The following is a 22,256-nucleotide window of genomic DNA, read 5'->3' as shown; positions in this document are numbered from 1 at the left end:
CCAGCTGAAAGTTCATCACTGTAATTTCAAGCACACAGAAGGGGTCTGCTTCTTAGCTGAACAGTTAAACTTTCCAACAGAGATAGGGAAAAGTGAGCTTCTGAATGAACTTCCAGGCACTCTGCTACATTTTTCAAAGCTTTCTGGATTGATGAGTGCTGTGTGAGTAACCACGTGCTATTTGAATGTGCACAAGCAGTAATATGACTTTTGTAGTTCTGAACTCAGCACTCTCAGAATATATGCATTGGTGAGCATATATTTGATTTAAGTGAGGTAAGTGGTGATGTGACAAAAAGTAAATAGAAAGTTGTGTAGGTTAGTGAAGATTAGCAAAAAATGTGGAAAAATCTAGAATGTTCTAGAAAAGTAGAATTTATTATGCAAAGAAGTCTAACTGCGGTGCAAGAACATGTTGGATTTAAATATGTGGCCACATCTTGTATGCAGATCTTTTATCCTCTCTTAAGTCTATGCAGTTTATTCTGGTTTTCAATTACTTTTAACCTTTAAAGAAAAACATCAGGTTATTGCAGACAGGACAATTAAGAAGTGTATTTATTGTGCAGTGGTGGTCAGAAAAGTTAATTAGATGTTAGGCTGCATTAAGAATGAGACCGAGAATAAATAGGAAAAGATAATATATTCTTTTATGTATACTGATACTCCAAACTCACCTTGAATACTGAATTCATTTTTCATTGTATTATCTCAAAAAGAAGGGGATGTAAAAAATGTAACAGTCCAAGAAAAAAAAAAAGAGCAATGAAAGGAATTCATTAGCATTATGAAAAAGTGAGGTAATTGTATCAGAAGGGAGAAAAAAGTCCAGGGCTACTTCAGATGGAAAGATGTTGAAGATGCAGTAGAGATATAGCTAGAGGAGGTATAGTGGAAACATATAGAGAAAACATGATAGCAGGGAGACTGAATCAGTGATGCCATTTGTATCTTCTTCTAATAACAGAACAAAAGAGCTGTATAATCGCTTTCTGTGATTAAACAGTAGCTTCATAATGTTCAAAAGAAAATCCTTTCCCTTTCTGTAATGAAAAATTAACTTGTGGAACGCAATGATGCAAGAAATTGAGCAAATAGCTTAATGTGATGCAAGGATGGATTGCAGTGCCAAGAGGGAATAAGAAAAGGCTGTGCAATCACACAGAATAAAATAAAACAACAGAGGTCATCTATCCTAATGCTGCTAACCGTAAGCCATTCATGTACCGGCATTCATTTTATTCATTATTACTACAGCTGTGCTTTGAGGGAACATTATCACAACATTGGTAAGATCATGATAGCAGATTAAAAACTACCTCTCAAAGAGTATCCTGAGCTGCGACCATCAGTCTATTACCACGTGTCATCTCCTAAATTTCTAACAGTGGAGACCACTAATCTGAAACCACCATGGTCTCCCTGACTGTGCTCATGCTGGAATGTACTCTATGCCCATGCTTCTTGCAGGGGACATAGCATTTGGGACTATCGAGGCAAATTACTGCAGTGGCTCTGTAGAATTGATTTATTGATTGCATTTAGGGGCTGAATCATAACACACTGCCTGTGATTGTCACTTATTCCTTCTCAACAGAGAAATTTGCACAGTGTGCAAGCATGACATTGCTCCGGGTAATAAAAAGGCAAGAAAATCACCAGTGTGTAACTCAGAAATACTGAATTCCCGAAGGAATAAAACAAATCCACAGCCAGAGGAACAGTCATATTGCACCTGAGATTCAATTCTGGCCTTTCCTTGTAGCAGCAGGCTGCAAAGCAGAGCTGCACATTGCTCCTGAGAGGCCTCACCCTGCGTGGCACTGAGTGCTCTGCCTGGAGCCCAGCCAAGCCATCGGCCCGACGGCGGGGATGCCCTGCTGCACCCAAGCGCACTCCTTATGTGTGATCGCTAAGCTTGCGCTGTGCTGGGTTGCAATCCGTTGCCTGCTCCATTTGGGATCAAGTTTCCGGAGAGCTCAGGGAGGGATTTTTTGAGCTCTCAGGAGTATAACAATCTTACGCTTTATCTTGGACTGATTCCCTGCTAGGTGGTGTGACATGTCCCTAGGCTGAGGCAAAGGGAAGAGCAGATGTCACCTCCCCATTCCCCTGTGCAAGTCTCTGGTGGAAACTGGTCCCACCACGGGTTCAAAGAGCCCCACGACCTGCGCTCTCCCTCCCTGAGCACGGGGGATGTCGACGTCCCTGTTTTTCAGCCAAATTACTCATAATAAATGGTCCTCGCACACTCATATTAACATCGGGGACAAAGTATTCATTTGGTAAGGGTGCCCACAATATGAATGAGTGTATGTAGGAGGAGATTCGTAACACTGGCTTGAATGCGGAGCATGTAATTCAGGGGCTATTGGTTGCCATGGAGTTCAACTGAACTGGAAAGTGACAGCAAAACCCTCACAATACTTGTTGTGGTGGACTGACCCTGGCTGGAGGCCTGGTGCCCACCAAAGCTGCTCTGTCACTCCCCTCCTCAGCTGGGCAGGGGGCAGAAAATACAACGAAAGGCTCACGGGTGGACATAAGGAGAGGGAGATCACTCACTGGTTACCGTCACAGGCAAAACAGACTCAACTCAGGAAAATTAACTTCTTTATCAATCAAATCAGAGCTGAGTAATGAGAAATAAATCTAAATCTTAAAAACATCTTCCTCCCACCCCTCCTTTCTTCATGGGCTTAACTTTACTCTCAATTTTCTCTCCCTCCTCCTCCCCAGCAGCACAGGGGGACGGGGAATGGGGGTTGTGGTCAGTTCATCACACGTTGTCTCTGCAGTTCCTTCCTCCCTGGGGAGAGGACTCCTCACACCCTGCCCCTGCTCCAGTGTGGGGTCCCTCTCACAGGAGACAGTCCTCCACCAGCTTCTTCAATGTGAGTCCTTCCCATGGGCTGCAGTTCTTCACAAACTGCTCCCTTCCACGGGGTGCAGACCTTCAGGAGCAAACTGCTCCAGCGTGGGTCCCCCATGGGGTCACAAGTCCTGCCAGCAAACCTGCTCTGGCGTGGGCTTCTCTCACCACGGGGCCACAGGTCCTGCCAGGAACTTGCTCCAGCGTGGGCTTCCCATGGGGTCACAGCCTCCTTTGGGTGCCTTCACCTGCTTCAGCATGAGGGCCTCCACAGGCTGCAGGTGGAATCTCTGCTCCACCATCATCCTTCATAGGTTGCAGAGGACAGCCTGCCTCACCATGGTCTTCTCCAGGGGCTGCAGGGGAATCTCTGCTCCGGTGCCTGAGCACCTCCTGCCCCTCCTTCTGCACTGACCTGGGTGTCTGCAGAGTTGTCCCTCTCACATTTTGTCACTCCACTCTCTGGCTGCAATTGTTCTTGGTTTCTTTTTCCCCTTCTTAACTATGTTACCTCGGACACATTACCACCATGGCTGATGGACTCGGCCTTGGCCAGCAGTGGATTGGCTCTGTCGGACATGGGGGAAGCTTCTGGCAGCTTCTCACAGAAGCCGCCTCTGTAGCTCCCCCGCTACCAAAACCTTGCCACGCAAACCCAATACACTTGTATATAGAAGAACCTCAAGCAGAAACGTAACTTGGGGAATATTTTTATATCTTTAAGAAAGCCACTGAGAGGCAATTTTTGCATGATAAAAGACTAAACTGATGTAGTTTCTTTCTGCAGGCTGGTGCATTTCCCTTCACTGGCAATGGCAGAGGCTTCCAGCTTACTCCAAGCAGGAATTCAAAGCCAGCCAGATATCTGTGGGTGACTGGCCTCCGTTCTGTTATAAACTAAGCAGTGAATTCCTAATGTTGTTAAATACAGTTCAGGTCTCAGCTTAGTCTACGCTGTTTTTTTGTATTCGGTGCATTGTTGGATTATGCACTTCTGAAGAAAAAAAAATCAGTACACTTATCTATCCATTCTGTTATCCTGGATGTAAAGTTACTTGGGAATTTTATTTATAGACTTACACAGATGCTAAGGGGAAGAACTTGCTATCTTTTCATTACAAAACAGGAGAGATGCCTGTCTGAAGTTGACATACTGGAACAGCCTAAGATAGCTACACTGGATGTGACAGAAGAATAATTTGGAGCTATGACATTAACTTAATGCAACCTGTGTTTTACTCAGAAAGAGTTTTATGTGCATATATTCTGGTTTTACAGAGAAATCAAAAAATCTGTAACTTAACTTGAGTATGACAAAGATACCCTCTAAAACAAGAAAAAAATCTCATGTTGTGTAAGAATTTCTCCAGTTTGTGCACTAGTGAATTATTCATATTTTTGCAGCTAACGAGTTTAAATGGCTTTGAATTGGTCTATGAAGAAAGTTACTCATGGCTGGTCAAAATATTTGTTGTGAACATTTGCTGTGAATGCAACCCATTTTCTCTGTGAATCGCAGACAAGCCTTGCTAATTTCTGCGCACATATGCGCTATTCAGACCTCAGACAGATGACACAAACAAGCCCTTTTCAGCGCATGAGTCAGCTGTGAGCTCCTCTGTTCGACTGTTCATCTTCTCTGGTCCAGGATTAGTCAAGTGAGTCACCATGTTTATTCACGATTCTTCATTTTACAGTTATTCTTCTTGGTTATTCTTCAGGCGAGGGCTGCCCCATATGAGGGGCCCTTCCTCACCAAAAGATCTGAAAGGTTTTGCTGTGGTTGGACTGACTGCCATTTCCCTTTGATGCCGGAGGGGCAGGGTAGCTACTCATGATCACAAGTTAGAATCAAGACATGAATCCCCAAGGACTGTATGTCAGTAATTTCCAGTGCTTTTTTCAGTAGAGGTGTGTTTTAAGTTTCTAAAATAAATAACTGCATTAAAAAACCCAGATGTTTTCTAAGAATACATTAACGGAAGTTGGGGATTTCTTATCAATATTTCATGAGCAGAAAGGAGAATTTAATCTGCAGAAATAAATTACTTCATATGATTTATGAACACCAGTTCAAAATCTAATGCTGACCTGATTCCAAGGGCTTTTCCATGAACAGTGTACCTTGGCTGTGTGTGGGAGCAGTTCAAAATGCTTCTTCCTGGGTTCTCCCTCCTCCACCAGCACTGATCTGCTATGTTGTTCACATCTCCCTTTCTAAGCTTTTCCTTACAGCTTCTTCTGCTTCCATTAGCTCAAATAATTTGGGACAACCTGAGCATGTTTTTCTTGTCCTTCTTCTTTCCAATTCCTCTTCTGCACTTCACTCCCAGTGGGAATCCTCCTTGCAGGGCAGTGCCAGTTCTACCCCCACTAGAAGCTAAGCATGCATTTCTGCTCTGCGTCGGTGATTTACTGTGTGGGGAGGGAACAAAGCGAGATGTGGTCTCCTACCTGATTTGTATCGATGCCATGTTTGCAGCTTGCTAAATGTCATTCAGCTTTGGCTGTAGCTTTTTTGTGAGGTGTACTACACCATCTTTTCTTCTTATGTTTTCAGAGAGACTCAGTTTTATATTGCTTAGTCTTTTGTTAGCTTATGTTAAATGTGCTGATGTAGCTTCATTTCTTTGTTACATTTAAAAGATGATAAATTCATTGATTTGGGATCCTGAGACTTTAAAAACAAAACAAAACAAAACAAAACAAAACAAAACAAAACACCAAACAAGTAAAGAAACCCCTCTTACCTGCATTTGCGTTTAACTAAGCCACCTTTTAAGTATTACGGGAGAGAGGCTCTTATTGCATACTGAGGGATGTTAAGCTGAGTTGTCTGAAACTGCCAAGATAATGACACTGGTCCAAACTTTGTTAGTCTGCTGCCTTGTGGGACAATCAGTATTTTTAGTCACAGTTTGTTTTTGCTTACTACCAGACAATCTTAATGGCTTCAGCTGCCAGAACTTCTATATGTTCATACTTTTAACCACCTGAATATTCCAATTAATTTCACTAGCATGCCTAAAACAGAGCCCGTGCTTAATTGTTCAGAGGGAGTCATGTCAAAAGCTTTTACTGATGCTATCTTCTCCAAAATGTATCACTTTCTTGCAGCATGTCTTATTTGACCCCTTATTTTCCAGTGGTCCCTCAGCTTTATTACCCATATATCTCTTCAATATCACTAGTGGCAGAGACATGCAAATAGATCATTTAATTTCCCTGCAATGTCTTTATCCCCTTTAATTGTTCCCATTGCACCCTGGTACTCCACTGAGCCTTTTGATTCTCTCACAGCCTGCTTATGCCTCTTATAATTAAGTAATTTCTTCTTATTTATTTTCATGTTATGCCTTTGGCTAATCTCCCCACTAAATCCCTCAGCTAAACCATCTTCATTTTTGTTTTACATGATTGTTCCTTACCACTAGCTTCTATTGGGCTAACTTCTCATTTTCCAAAGGATATTTGAAGAGCCTCTTTTGTGGCACCTTTCCAATCAGCCAAGGCAGCTACACCCTCTCCCTCCCCCTTTTTGTCTTTCTGGGGCTTGTGCAAATCTTTTGTAACTCATTAGTGGCTCACTTCAGTAGGCTCCATGCTGAATCCTTACAGCACCTTACACATTTCCCTTTGTGTAATAGTAATTTATTTCACTTTTTTTTTTTTTTTTTTGGTGGTATGAGAGGGTTAAACTGGTGGGGAGGGGGATTGGAGGAGGGAAGGGAACATTAAGCAAAGGAACAAAAGAGATGGACTAGTAGAAAATGCTTCTGTGTTCATGCATAGAAAATGATTTGGATGCAAATCAGTCACACAGCTGAATAATTTGTCTCAAAGCCTCAAGATTAGGGAGCAGAGGGCTTCAGCCTCAAGTGGCACTCTGTCTGATTTCTATCCAGACCCTGCATTCACAGAACAGTGTGCCTGCAAACAACCCACCTGGACGACTTGTGTGCTGCTTTCATGTCTCCTTGTACTCATCTGAAGAACGTCTTTGTGTTCAGTTTATTTCCTACACCATGTCTTAAAACTGCAAATACATCGAGGGGGAAGGGATCTGGGCAGGGGACAGCCAGGTTATTTACACGCTAAGAAAACCATATCTCCCAGGCAAATAATTTCTACTGAAAATACAGGGAAGTACAGGTGAGTAATTGCTTGATAACCTGGTAGTCTATGTAGACACCCAAAGAAAGTTTGGAATTCCTCAGCATAGAGTCTTAGAGGAAGATTTTGTGCTCAGTCAAATGAAATATTTAATTGTGATTTAGAGTTTAACCGGATTACATAAGATGCCATGTATGCACCATTTCCATACGGCCATACTGAAATCATCACCCAGCCTTTCAAAGCATCAGAGGTAACAGGATCATGAATATGAGTTTGAATGTTCTATTAAGAAAAATTCCCACAAATGAAGGATGAAACCTTTTCTTATCACAGTGTGGCCCTGTTTTCACACCTTCAGTAATAACAAGTATTCAGTTAATTTTAAGGTTTGCAACCGTGGGGTTAAAACAAGCTCTGGATTAGTCCATCTCCCTCGATTTAGCCTGTCCATGAATGATGATATCATTCTGTGTTGATGCGAACAAGAGAGTGGCGAAGGCTGGCATGTGTGTGAGGACACTTCTGGAGCTATTGCACACATCTGGGAGTTTCCAAGGGGCAGTTCTTCTGGAAGGCTGACCCCCTTGAATAGGGATGCTGGGGTAGAATAGTGTAGGATATATTAAGTAGATGTGGTCTAGGGATGCGATTGCTTTTTTCATCACTGAAAGTCTAATAATTTGATGCTGCTGTTTGAAAGTCATCACTCATTTCAGCTGGGCGGTGGATAGTATATACATATCACAGTTTTTGGAAATAAATTTAGACTAAAAATAAATGTCAGTTGCCAATCCAATTGGTATACCTTCACCTTATGTTGCTAAGGAAAGTACTCCTTCAATTTGTCTAACACGGCTTCCCCACACGATTTGGAAAGGTCAAGGTTGTCCTGTTACTGCAAATGAAGGAGGGGTGGTCTGGTACCCAGCAACAACAAAGTTAAATATCTTTAAGCTTTATGTATTTCAAGTTGCCTCAGCAATTATACTTCAGAGAAGCTTCTGACTTAGGCAGAAAGGCACAGTTCAGAAACAGCTTTTTCAAGGGACCATGTCTTTAGAGAAGGAATGTGCATTTCCTCTTGAAACATGCTGAGAGAAAAGAAGAAGAAGAAAACACTTCACCATTTACTTCTAACAGAAATTTTTCATGTGTTGCTGCCATTCAGGGATAGAGGTCTTGATGGCAGAGAAGTTTGTTTTGACTGCACATAGTCTTTTTCTCTCAGGATAGAATTTGAAACAACACTCTTGTAGGCTTAGATAACTTGTTCTAAATTAAAGAAAACAGCAGAAAAGGATTAAATTAAAATCTCCGTGGGAGAACATGGTGGGAGCCTTCCCTATAATACACCTCAGGCCTCATCAAAATTTGAGACTTAGGCAGAGGTAAAGCAGACCACAATAGCAGTATGTTACAATTTCATTTTACAGAAGGTTAAGCTGTACTTTCTGAAGCTTTCCTTGCTTGCTGCTCTCTAAAAGTATCTGTTGTTTGTAAATCATCTTAACGGGAAGGACAGATGATGAGAGGGCCTTATTCAACTTAGTCAGGTGTAAATATGGAATAAGTCATCAAAGTGTCCAACTAGCTTTTGTGAAATGGAAGTAGAGAGCGGCCCAGGCTTCTCAGTACAGATTTTCACATTAAAGAAAACATTTCAACATTTTCTTCTCTGTCACTTGCTATCTCCTTCAGGGCCTCCAAGGTTTCTAATTATTCTCCCAGAGCTAGGGAAACCTTGCAGCCAGCCTATTGGTAGCTGCTAATTAATAAAGAGTTCCCATTTTGAGTGCATACAGCTATTTACCATGTTGTGTTTGGTTTGCAGAAATAAGGCAACAGTCAAACTTTACTGTGCAAAGCCTTGGATCATTCCCTCCGCTCAAGCAGGAAGACAGGGAGCCTAGTTGTAACCATACCATTTATATTAATACCATACAGATTTATTTCCTTCTCTGATTTTCCTCTTTATAATAGAAAGAAAAGAAAAGAAGGGGAAAAAAACCCCAAACAAACAAAAAACCCTGGTAAAGTATATCCAGAGGAGCAGGATTTAAACTGATAGCCTGCATCTGTTTCATTTCACCACAGAGAAATATTTTCCCAAACTAACTTAGCTAAAATCTATTGTAAGAAATGCCAGAAGAATCTAAAAGATTTAATTCAGGGTTTATTTTATCCACCAGTGAGCAGGACTTATCACATCAAGCAGAGGAATGTGAGTTTCAGAGCAGAAGTGCTTTAGTGACACCTCTGAAACAACTCTTTTCAGAAGAATTCTACCAGAAAAAATTCATGTCCCTTGCTCATGCCCCAACGACAGCAAAGCTGAGCATCTTCAGGTTTGAAGATAACCGCAAACATTGATTTTTATTTTTTTTCTGCTTTGGCTTTAGGAACTCCTTCATAGATATCCTTCGAGCTATCCTACTGTCGTTGGAAGTGCTCATCGAAGATCAGGAGCTTCAGATAAATGGCTTCATTCTAATTATAGATTGGAGCAACTTCTCCTTCAAGCAAGCCTCCAAGCTTACACCGTCTATCCTCAAACTGGCCATTGAAGGGTTACAGGTAGGTGGAGGGTAATACATGTACCTGCAACTTTTATTGCTGCAGCCAGTGATTTTTGCCTCATCAGGCACTGGGCAGTGTGAAGGGTGGTGGGAGAAAATAATCCAGAATGCTTTAGTGTCCCATCCACTCACAGCATAGATTGATTTTCAGACGTTTCATTTTGACTGTCTTTCGTTTTTATTTCAGCTGTAAATCAGCGTAACCAATGTCTGTGTTACTTACTGCAGCATTAAGAGGGACAGTTAGAGATTTGAGGTTTAATCCATCCGAGAATTCAGAGGGATTAAAATCCAGCAGCATCTGCCTTCTGGAGTGTGCAGCCCACATTCAAGAACATCTGTACGCAGAGGGAGGGTGGCAGGAGAAGAGAGCAGCTCCCTCAGCAGATGGAAGTGTGCTGTCGTGTTCATGCACATGTATTTGAGTCGGAGGGAAATGAGGAAGAGGGAGGACAGGCTCCCTGTTGTGTCCTCATTCTGACTGCCTTCGTTTGTCACACAGGATCCTGTTACATTATGGTTCAAACTGTTCAGGGGCTGCACATCCACTTGGTGCTTGCAAATAAATAGGAAAAAGCTAAAACCGTGTTACAGGGTTAGGTGGAAAGTGAGGACAAGGCAGCTGGGGCCTGATGGGGCAACCTGAAGATGAGGATAAGATGTGGTGCTCAGAGAGGACTTAGCCCTTTCCACTAGAGTCTGAGTCCATCTCTGCTGTTAGACTTGAGATAGATTTTTAGGCTTAAAGTAGTCTGTTATAACCTCATTGATTGTGGGCATTTGATAGAATCCAAGGCGTATTTAGGTTGGAAGGACCTCTGGACATCACCATGTCCAACCCCCTGCTCAAAGCAGGGCTGACTTCAGTCTTAGACCAAGTTGCTTAAGGACCACATTTCACATAGCTACATATTTAAAAGGAGAGGTTTTATAAGTCATTGTTTTTCCATTTTATTTGTAGTACTTTTCAGGTATCCTGCAGCCATAAATACCTCAGGAATAATCTTCCCTGGTGTGTGTGTGTATTTTAACTTTTATACTAGAAAGAACAATTTGTTCAACTAATTTTTTGACTAACAAATTGTCTACAATTAGATCATGATTATGTCTACTTTTTGTTATCATGCAAATACGAGGTAGAAAAATCTGCCAGCAGTTTTAAGCCTCTGTTCCCCTTTCTGGGGAATTTTCATCTATTCTAACAAATTAGGAAGTCACGCTGTGCAATTAGTCCGTAGGACAATACCTTCTCCTGCTGCTACTATCACTTCATCTGCCTTCCTTCACAGCATAACATTCTGTAGTTCAAAAAAACCTTCCCGTCAGAAGGAAGAGAAAGCTAAGTGACATTCGTAAGGAAATGAAATTCCAGCAAGGTATCCTTGTGCCTTCCAAATTTTGCACTTCCAACTTCTCTTCTTTGACATCCCCATTACCTGGAGGGAGCCCGTAGTTTATTTGCAGTTGTTGGCAACAATAAGTTTCTGGAAGTACCTAAGTTGGTTTTATGATGGTGTCATTAGCCTGACATCTTGTGCTGGGCAATTTTAAGGTGGCTGCCTTTCTTGTTGATAGGTGGGCATTTGATTTCTCATTTAAAGTCACATTACTGTCATCTTCTCCATGATAAGTAGAAATATAACTGTCTCTCTAAAAAGTACAAATTGCGATAATGTGTCCTAGACATTTAGTTGTAGGAGTTGTGAATGCTGCACTCTGATTTACCAGGTTTAGAAGCAAGTCATTCATGCTTATAAAGCACATATTTAGCAAGCAATGTTGGTGGGGTTTTTTTAGGAGGTGGTTTTGGGTTTTTTGCTCTAATCATTGCTGTTGAAGTACCTTCATTAAGACTTTGTTCTATTATTATTTTAAAAGAACTACTGCTATCCTAATGTAAAATTTCTGTAAAATGCAATTGAAATGCTGGCAATACCTACATGCAGAAAGAGTCTCAAGATGAGTTGCATATTGTGCAGGGAGGTCATTGAAATTGAAAAAGTCAGGTTCTACTCTCATGAGATGATGATGTCTGAAAAAAAATGAGATTCTTTTGGTTCCTTGTTATTTCTCACAGCTAAGGCACTGTGCATGTACGGATCCTCAGACAGGCAGATTACATGGCTATCCCAGTCCTCCTTTCTAAGAAGAGATTTTGGGTCATATTAAGTCCTGTGTAAATCTAGTAAAGTGGATGGAAGGAAAATAATTCTCTCTTACAATTTCTGGTGGGATTGAACCATATGTGTGTTGGTATCTGAGCCAGAAACTTCTAGCATCTTTGTAATAACAATTTTAATGCCATAGCTGAACCATTTTCCCATAGCTTTGTTAAATTCTCATTTGATTCAGTATCTCAGACCATTGCTTTCTGAAATATAGAGCTCTACAAATTAAATAGTAGTGTATTTAATAATTTAAATTTATGCATTTGGGTTGGTTTGGTTTTTTTTTTCCTTACTTCCAGATTGCTTTAAGCCAATTAATATATCGGCAGTTCATTTTTTTGCATTTGTATTCAGTTTACTTCTTCCCTCAAATAGCTGCTGCAGTGCATTACCACTAAGTGAAGAGAACAAACATTACGGAAGTGCACATGTTAATTCATCCTGTGTTGCAAGATCAAGACTAGTCAAATCTGATAGACTTAGCTGCAGAGATTAATATGTTGCTATTATATAGGATGCTCAGTTCCAAATACTGTAATGTGTGTAAATGCTCAGGGAGATGAAGTATGAATTACATCACTATGTGGCTGAAAGCTTATTTTGCTCAATACTACTTTTTTCTCTTTGCATTTCTGTATATATTACATCTTACAAAATAGTTCATTATGACTCAACAGGGCAGCTACTCTGTTTCTCAGTTATGCTAGTTAATGACCTAAAGGTAGCCTAATACCTGCACTCTAAACAACAGTTGTTCAGATACTAAACAAGTATTTGTACAGTATGGCAATTCTCGTTATGCCACAGCAGCGCAGGGACAAATGTGTTCTTAGTGCCTAAACCATCTCTGATTAATGAGCTCTGCTCTTTTATCATAAGGCAATTGCTACTGTATGTTTTGAGCTCATACCGTACTCCTTCCTAGACCTTACCAATCTTTTTGAGTTTTAACACATTAAAGAGAAGATTGTCATGTGGATGGAAAGGTTGGGAAAGAGATGTATATAAAACCAATCTATTTTGCCAATAACTTGATGAGTTTTGACTTCTGATCCTTATTCTTTTAATGTGAACAGCTTTTCCCTTTCACATCATATTTCTCCCCTCTGTTCTGTTCATCTGTGAAGTTATACTTCTCTGTATGTCATGCCGATCTTATAATTATCCTATGATGGTAGACAAAATGTGTTTGTGGTTTAAGTTAACCAGAGACTGATCTTTTGGCATTTTGCATAACAGTTTAGAAGCATCAGAGTCTAATGGCAAAGGCAAGAAACCCATGTTGCAATCATGAAGCAGGTAAAGCATGTAAAACATGGTCACAACAATCCTTAGTATGCAGGATGTTTGCTACTGACCGCTGTGTTTGAAGACCTATAGTAAACACGGGAATCGGGGCTGTAACGTGTTACAGTAAACATAGCCTGGATGTCCAAAGAAGCCCAGACTTATTTTTTTTAATGTTGGTTGGGTTTTGCTCAGACAATATAGCTGCTTTGCCTCCAGACAGGACTTTTGATTTTAGGGCGCTTCTGTCAATGATTATAGAGAAATACTGTATGCTTCTGCCTTATCCAACACCAGGGCTATGTACTACAATTTGTAGTACGTGTATGCATGTATCCATATAGAACTCCCCTCCAGCTAGTCCTCTGAGTTGAAATGCAGAACTTCTCCAACACCATCCAGAAATATTCCAAAACTTTCAGAGCAGCGCAAGGTCTGATCTCATGCCATTGCTTTGGTGAAAACAAAGCCAGAAGGCCACCAAGACCCAGCTGAATGGCTTATGGCACAAATCAGCAAGCTGGATTCAAAATGACCTGAAGATCAGGTTTGCACGCCAGTGTACCTAGTTCTGCCTTACCTAAAAGGTAACTTGCCCCAAGGCTGCCTCAAGGTACTGAAACAAGTAGGGTGAATGGTTATATCCTGGCCATACTCCTTTTTTCTCTGATAATTCTGTAACATGCAATTATATTCACACATGTGAGGGCAGTGACTCTTAAAAAAAAGCCCTATGCCTACTTTGTGACAATGATGAATCACTGCAGGAGTGATCTATAGGGTTCAGTAGGGCTTTGATACAAATTTCACAATCATTGCAGCAAACAGCAGTAACAGGGAACAACTGAGATCACCAAAGAGGACTTTGTCCCCAGATTTTCATTGGTAATAACCTGACAGAAGTTATGATCAACAATGTCCATTAGGAGATTCATTAAAGTTCTTTCTTGTTTGGTTTTTTGTTTTGTTTTGTTTAGTTTTTGTTTTTGTTTTTTAAATTATCTGCAGTTTATCATCATCCAGTGAACATTTGAAACTGGTATTTCTGGGAGGAGAGGGAAATGAAAGGAAATCAATGATGCTTCACATAAGAACACCTTAATCAGATAGTGGTACTGATAACATTTTTCTGTAAAAAAATCTTCAAATAAGAGAAACTTGTATAAGGTTCTCTTAGAAAACTGTTCAAGGTACAATTGTCCAGAATAGCTCCAATTCTGAGATCAAGTCAGATAATCAAGCTAACAGGTTTGTTTGGACATTATTGGATGTTATACCACTTCAAAATCTGGAACGATATACCAGATTAGGGAAAACTCATCCTGCTTAGAATTATATGAAGCTTTTTGATCTTTAAGATGAGCAATAGATTTAAAAAGGTTTTTGTGTTGTTTTTTTTTTTTTTTTTAAATTTCCTCCTACTGTAATTATGTGGGACTGAGAAACTTAATGTCAGTTAAATTATAGCAGTAGATTACTTGTCTCTTGACGCTATCTTATACAATCAAATATTTTTCATGTTGTGCTTCTGAAGAAGAGCTAAATATAAAATATGTTCAAAATACAGACTAAAAAATAGAGCTTGAAGGAAAAAAGTCTAGTTCAATACTATGGAAAAGATGTAATTTTTTGTTTGTTTGTTTTTCCAAATCTTAGTGAAAAATATGAGCTTTTTGAACTGATAAAAGTTTTCCAGTGAGAAATATTTTTTCTGGAACAATGCCGTGTTTTCAGAATAGAAGCATTATGGTGAAATATGTTTCCAAAATTATCTGGAAAACATCTGGAAATATGTTTGTTTCAAAATTTTTCATCTGGAAATCAAAATACTTAATATTCCATTTCATTATGCATGATAAGAAGCACTTGATTTCTGTCTTAATTGTTAGAATTTCTTGCTTTTTCAAAGTTAAAATCAAGCTGAGATAATGGAGCAGTATTTCAGATCAGCATGACCTGGGTCAATGGGTAAGTTTGAATCTTTGTTATGGTCAAACCTGGGATCTTAACAGAGCCCAGAGAGTCCTCATCCATCTGGAGATTTTGCCAAAACCTCTGCCCTGCAAACTTGGTCTTTCCTTCACCAGCCTGGACCCTGGAGCCAGGAGCTGACTCTTTTCTCCTTGCTTTAACACATTTATACTCTGATACCTGAGGTAGATGTGATCTCTTTGACTTAGTACTTCCAGTTGAACTCATTATGATTCATGTGAAGGATGCAGGCTATAAGATGCCTTACATAGTAAGTATAAGATACAACTAGTCTTTCCATAGAGTTTCTGTTACTTGAAAATTTAAAGTGAGTGATAATCCACATAATAACAAAGTGAAGAACACTCTAAAAAGACTTATTCTATCGCAGCCTTTCTGTACAAATCCGTAGTGTAGGGAGAAGTCTGTCTATGCTATAAATACTCTATGATGCTGTTATGTCTCATCAGGTATTTATAACAGGTCTTATTAACAAAAAACCAGAGAGCTCTCTGTCACTGCCTACTGAAGGCAAAACAGATCAAATCGAAAGTAATAGAAGCTAGGCAAGTAAAACCATATATAGGCACACATATACACTGGCTTGGACAAGGACAAGTAAAAAGACCTTAGCACCTAATGTAAAAAGCCCCTCAGTGTAGACTCTAAAGCCGTTTATCTCTGGGAGACTACATGCAGATTCAAAGGTCACTCATTCATTTATTTGGCTGCTCCTCAGTCTTTCAGGTTGAAAATCTGAAAGACAAAACTCAGCAGACAGCTGAGGCCAGTTGCTGGGGTGGTATAACTGGCTGGGGCTCTGTGCACATCTGCAGGGTAATGCTGATTTATGGCAGCTAAGAATCAGTCCCTCTTTCCCTTCCCCTGTTAGAAACAAATCCACTTGAAGGCAGACTGTTTTCTCTTTTTTTTAATGTCCAGAATTTAAAGACTTGTAAAAAATTATGGAAATATTTAGATTTTGGGTTGTGTGCAAAACCCTTGTCATTATCTTTTCCAGGATAAAGAAACCAAAGAAAAGAGGATATTCTAGGCTGGGTCCTTGAGGGTCAATAACCATTTCTTTAGTAGTGGCTGACCAGAGGACAGGCAATTTCCTCAGAATATAAAAATAGGATGTTCCTGTGTCATAATCATAGTGTGTTGATATGTCCAAAAGGCATGTCGTAGCTTCCCAAACTAGAGTCCTGGCTAATAACTCTAGAAGACCTGCTAATAATTGAAGCTTATGTTCACAGAGGCAAGATTAGCTATAGAAACGTGAGTTTACCTACAGAGGGAGACAAATCTGGTCTGTGAAGAAAATAGAGATCTCCTCCCAGTTAGAATGATTTCATTGTTTCTAAAAAGAGACAGCTTCAAGATCTAATGATGTTCAGATTCTGGAAAATGGCTACAGATCAGAATTTAGCAGATGCTATAAGATGCAATGAGATACTCTGATTCCTGAACATCTGTAGCAAAAAAACTTTCTTGATTTCAAATCCACCACTTGTACGAGATGTAAGTCTGCATATTTACACAGATATTTGGATGAAACCATTTGCAATATATACACATAAGAAACATACCATTTTTTTCCATGAAAGGCTGTCTCAAAAGTTCCCCAATCTGTTCTCTAGTTATTTTTTTCCTCAATATTAGAATGTGCTTCATGTTAGAGACCTGTGTTGAACTGCTGAACAAGTAACAGCTAATGATGAGCTTTTAGTGGCCATTGAAAGAAGGTCAGTTTGAATCATTCCAGAAATGCTCATGCTATCTGTCTCCAACAGCTGTTGTGATATGTAGAGTGAGTACTCTCTGAGCTGTCAGTGAGGGTGCCTTTGAAATTATAGGAGACGAGAAAAGGGATTGACTCATTATATATAAAATAAAGGTAGATAAACAGACTTTGCTCTCTGCAAGAGAAGGCCTGTGCTCATTGTGTGCCTATCATCTCTAGGGAGTTGAATGGAACAAGGAAAAAGAAAAGCATAGTAGGCTGTAGACTCACATTTGTCACTTGAAAATTGGAATTAACTGCTTAGTAGAATTGATCAGTCCAGCCATATTTGCCAGTTGGAGGCTTTGGGGCTTTTGGCTGCGAGTAGAGGATAAGCTGCAGTGTGGACAGCCAGCAAGGCTGGATATGTTAAGTGGAAAGTCTTTTTTTCATGCCAGTTATTACATTTTAGGAAACATCTCATCCAGTTGCTGATAAGAGTCAGACAGGAAGCAAATACTCTTTGAGGCCCAGCAAGGAAATGAGAAAGTTTATTACAGTAAATCTGCTTAGAACAGAAAGCAGCTATTTCTTACAGGTAGCCAGTAAAAGGCAGCTAGAGCTAACACCAGTCATGCTCAAACCTTCCCACCAACATATGTAGAAGTAGCTCATGTTGTATGTTGAACCTTTCTTCCTTTCATAAAATGTGGACATGGTCAAATGTACTTGCATTAATTTACATTATCCCTGTCCTCATTAATTTCATAGAACTTCAGGAGTGATGTGTCTGCAATAACTGTTTAACTCTTTTACGACCCCAGAAGCCTTTTCCTTTATAGCATGGAAACTGAGTGAAAGCTTCCTGAAGAGAGCATTTACTACAGATACCTTCTTGTTATGAGAAATATATAAAGCAATTATGCAAAAATATAAAAGGGATTGCATGTACAAGATTAGACCAGAAAGATACAAGAGTCATGACATTTCAGTGAGAGCTACATGCCAACAGAGGTGTAATGGGTTCTTTTTTGTTTGAGATGTGGGGTGATGATGGAGGTACATGTGGGTAGGGAGATGGAGGAAGTCAGAGCAAGAAGAGGAGTGACAATATGACTGTACGTTGTGATATGTGGCAAGGATTATCCCCCAAGCACAGGTAGATAAGGACTTGGATCTCTCTAGGAGAGGGCTCATGCTGGAGTCTGACTAACAACTGCAGGACTGAGATCCACGGCTCCTGGGAAAACAGCTGTGGCAGTGTAAGATCAGTTGTCCCCTTACATCTCTGGCTCACAGTCCCCTTTCCAGCACATGCCTCCAAGGATGTGCTGCATCAGTGAAACTGGCCGTGGGTCCCTGACCGCTGCCGTGCAAGAGCCAGCAGCTCAGCTCACGCGGCTGCAGGGAGGGACCGCGTCAGGACTCTGTGTTGACATTGTCCTCTCTGCTGCTCTAGGCAAGGTAATAATTTCTGGTGCAAGTTTTTAATAAAGAGCTGCAGACATTTTAAAATTCTGCAGAAGGGCAGTGATTTTGAGAAATGTTTGCCTGCTTGTTGTTTGACTCCTATTATGTGCAGACAAATAGGATTTTTCTACCACACATAACAATTCTCTTTAAAGCCTCATCTATTATTATTATCTCCTCCTAAATAAAGCAACTTATAAATTCATCAATACTTTGTATGGTCATACATATTTGTATGGTCAATATGCATATAGTCAATATGGTCAAAAGAGACTACAATGTTTTTAGTAAGTTTTAGGTAAATTCCCAACTGATGTGAAAGACTTTTGCTATTGCCTTGATGGCAACAGTAATTCCATCCCTGTTACACTGTGGCAGGAAGTGATTTTCCACTTCATAAGAGTTTTCCAGGCTTGTGGAAAATGTCCTTCAACATCTGAGCACTTTTTGGAAATTTTACACATCAGTTAGAACCTTTTGTTTAGTGATCTTGAAGCACTCTGGTTTGTTCTCAAACATTTTTATGTCTCCTCTTAACTGTATAGAGCTTAACACTTGAAACAAGCATTCCTGAATAGCAGGGGTTCCTTGATGCAAAATTGTCAACCTGAAACATCTCAAACATCACAATCTTCCAAGGAAAGATGAAAACATCAAGTGGAAAATTCATCCTACTTCCTTCTCCCCTGTTCTCTACCCCTTGATCCCCGCTAAGCTTTGAATTCAACAAATGAGCGTTTTCTGAGGAAAAAAGCATTTCAGTGGAAATTCCTCCAGTAGCTCTACTGCCCTGTAATTCAAACCTCCCTATGATTCTTACAGGATGTGTTTTGCATCCCTTTCTGGTAGTCACATATGAGACCATTTGAATGTGTATTCTGCTTTTCACTCTAAGTGCACTCCCACTGTTTCAAATTGTTTGCAGTAGAACCAGTTTAAAGCATGGCTGGAGTGTAATAAAAGTAATTTCCATTTCAGAGTAGGCTTTCTGATCAACTCTAATCTACGTGCAATGAAAATGCAGCTAAGAAAAAGCAGAGCTAATACAAATACAATTACAATGCAAAAATTCTTCAAATAGCACGTACATTTCACAGACCCATAGAACCAAACCATAGAATGGTTTGGGTTGGAAGGGACCTCAAAGACCATCTAGTTCCAACCCCCCTGCCATGGGCAGGGACACCCTCCACTAGACCAGGTTGCCCAAAGCCCCATCCAACCTGGCCTTCAACACTTCCAGGGAGGGGGCATCCACAACCTCTCTGGGCAACCTGTTCCAGTGCCTCACCATCTTCATAGTGAAGAATTTCTTTCTTATATCTAAACTAAATCTACCTTCCTTCAGTTTAAGGCCATTACCCCTTGTCCTATCACTACTTTCCCTTGTAAACAGTCCCTCTCCAGCTTTCCTGTAGGCTCTCTTTAGGTCCTTTAAGAATTATGTATGGTAACAGTGGAACTTTCAATAAACTGAAAACAGGATTGAAGCTTGCCTAGGCTTATAGTGTAATATAAATCTTATTCTTCTATTTTCCAAGAGAATTTAGAAGCAGCTTTGAATTAAAAGTGTGCTCAGTCACACGTGTGTTCAATATCTGGAAGAGATAGTTTCTGGTGGGTTGGTGGGAAAGCCCATGTAAATGGAAATCTGCAGTACTTACAAAGTGTCCTACTCTAACTTCTGTGTGAAGTTTCATGAAGGATTGCCACTGGCAATCCTAACTTTATTAGGCTTCATTAACAAATACAGAGGACCTGAATTTAAAAGTTTCTCAGGAAATAACATCCTCTCAGTATAACAGAGGCAGCATTTACCTCCTTGTGATGGTCCTTTCCTTTATCATATCATTTGATATTATTTATCAAACTTATTGCTAAGCGTGAGGAAAGCTGCGAGGGGACAGTCCTAAAGAGATAAGGATTCTTGAATCTGTACTCTAACTGAAATTAATGAATTGCTACAGATAAAGCTTTGGATTTAATTAATCAATGTGAGTGGGCTTTCTGCTAACATTGGAGACAATATCTTCTACTGTCTCTCTCTGAAATAAAATTAGTCATTTTCCTATGCAAAAAAAAATTAACCCTCTGTATTTTGAGACAAACCACAAACATTTTTTAATCAAAAAGAGAACACGTGCACTCGGAACCAACCAGGCAAACCTCAGTTTCTGTTGCTGGCCACTGCCTTTGCTCAAGCTGAGTCAACGATCACTGCAGCATGGAGACTGTCTGTAGTCATTTGGCATCATGTGTAGAAGAGCCACTTGGACAATCGGACTGACGAAGGACTAAGGAAGCAGAAAACAGCCAAGCTGCTGTCCTGGTCAGATACCGCATCAGAATTTCTGCAATGAAACTTTTCTACAAAAGTCAACATCTTCTAAAAGAAACCCACAATTTTTCACATGAAATAAATAAATAATTTGGTCAGAAGAGCTACCTCTTTTCGAAACTGAGAGAAACTCGGTCTCTCTGCAAGATTCTAGCTTAAGCTTAAAGTGTATCAGCCCACACATTGCTACCCAGTCGCTGGGTGGTGATATGTGGGTTCAAAGGGTCTTCTGGCTGTCTAATAACAATTTCTGTGCAAAGCAGAGCTACTGCAAATACTAGATCAGTTCAGCCACGGCCATCAAATCAGCTAGCCATTATCTGGCTTTTTCCACTTCCTGCTCTTTCTCTAGCTTTGATATTGCTTTCTCCTCTAAATACTACAAGATAAATAAAGCTGTGAGGCAAACCAGGTGTGCAAGGTGTGCATTTTGTGGTGCTGAGCCCACATGGTTAGCGGCATTAGGTATTCAAACACACCAAATATAATTAACTATTCAAGAAATTTCCCCCCTCCAATCTGTTATACATGCCTGAGTGAATGTTAATGGGGTCACATAGCTCTTTGAACTGCTGCTGACAGAACAATAAAGAGTTCCTGTGGTTTTCAAGAAACAGCACAGTATAATTTTGCTTGCTTTGCAAGGGCATTTCTTAATGATATCATTATACCCTCTAAACTCCTAGTCCACTCTCAGAAACTCACAACACTTCAAATGACAAGTTACCTTCTCTTCTCCCTGGGAGAATTGAATCTCAATTATAATTTATAATGTGTTACTTACTCAGTGAATATTCTTTTCCTGTGCCTCTGAGAGGTGCCAGCTATGGTATTTTAATGAAGCACCCCCGTTTTATAGCCTCCCTCCTCTAAAACTGGAACAACAGCATTTAAAGGGCTAGACCTCTTATCCAGTTTGCTGGGTAAGGAACACAAATAAATTCCATTTGAACTATCTTAAAAGACAATGAAAATAAATTAGATTTGTCTCTGTTCCAGAGATAACTTATGCCTGAACAGTAGTGCCTGAGAATGTATAAATAACCATACTAGCAAATTCCTGCCATCTGTGATAAAATTCATTCAAATGTTTGAAGCATTTTCCTTTGACTCCTTACACCATTTTGTGGTTGTTTGTTTTGCAAAGATATTCTAGGCAAATTAACTCAGGAATGTTTGTTAAACTAACAAAATAAGTGATTGTTGCTATTAGCTTGAGTAATCTAACTCTAAGGATTGCCCAGCTTTGTTTGTATATAGGAAAAAAAGAAAAAAGGAAACCCTTTGTAGTGGTGCATTCCTTTTCTTTGAAGCCAATGCAGAAAATACATCTGTAGGATTCCATGTTTAGACCAAAAGAAAAAAAAAAAACCCAAACATTAGGACATAATCTTGCATGCTTGTAGGAGATTTTGCAAATTAGTCCTCTCTGATGATTATTTTTTTAAAATTAGAAATTTTACATAGTACAAATTCTGTAATAATATCAGAATATGATTCTCAGAAATTTGCTTTTAACAGCAGACTGCTTTGTTGGGCATACACATTGTTGAAAATAAATACCCGACTTAAATGTACTTCCATGCAGTTAGTTGTCAGGCTGCAGTGTTCCCTCAGCAGCAGTATCTCAGATACTGCCTCTCTGCAAATTGCCCTGGACCAGTCAGTACGTACCCATGGCATGAACAGAGGCAAGTGATCAAGAATTTCAGCACACTGAATCCCCAAATAT

General features: G+C 40.0%; 1 protein-coding gene across 1 annotated transcript in view; it reads left to right on the top strand.

The window, feature by feature from the left end:
• Positions 1-22,256, top strand: part of CLVS1 (clavesin 1) — a 109,490-nt gene that overhangs the window by 30,229 nt on the left and 57,005 nt on the right. Inside the window, exon 3 of the mRNA XM_054818645.1 lies at positions 9,388-9,562. Within this exon, the coding sequence (XP_054674620.1) occupies positions 9,388-9,562 (175 nt within the window). The remainder of the gene's footprint in view (positions 1-9,387; positions 9,563-22,256) is intronic.

This window comes from Grus americana, chromosome 2 (assembly GCF_028858705.1).
Source record: "Grus americana isolate bGruAme1 chromosome 2, bGruAme1.mat, whole genome shotgun sequence".
NCBI lineage: Eukaryota > Metazoa > Chordata > Aves > Gruiformes > Gruidae > Grus > Grus americana.
This window is presented reverse-complemented; position numbering and strand designations above follow the sequence as displayed.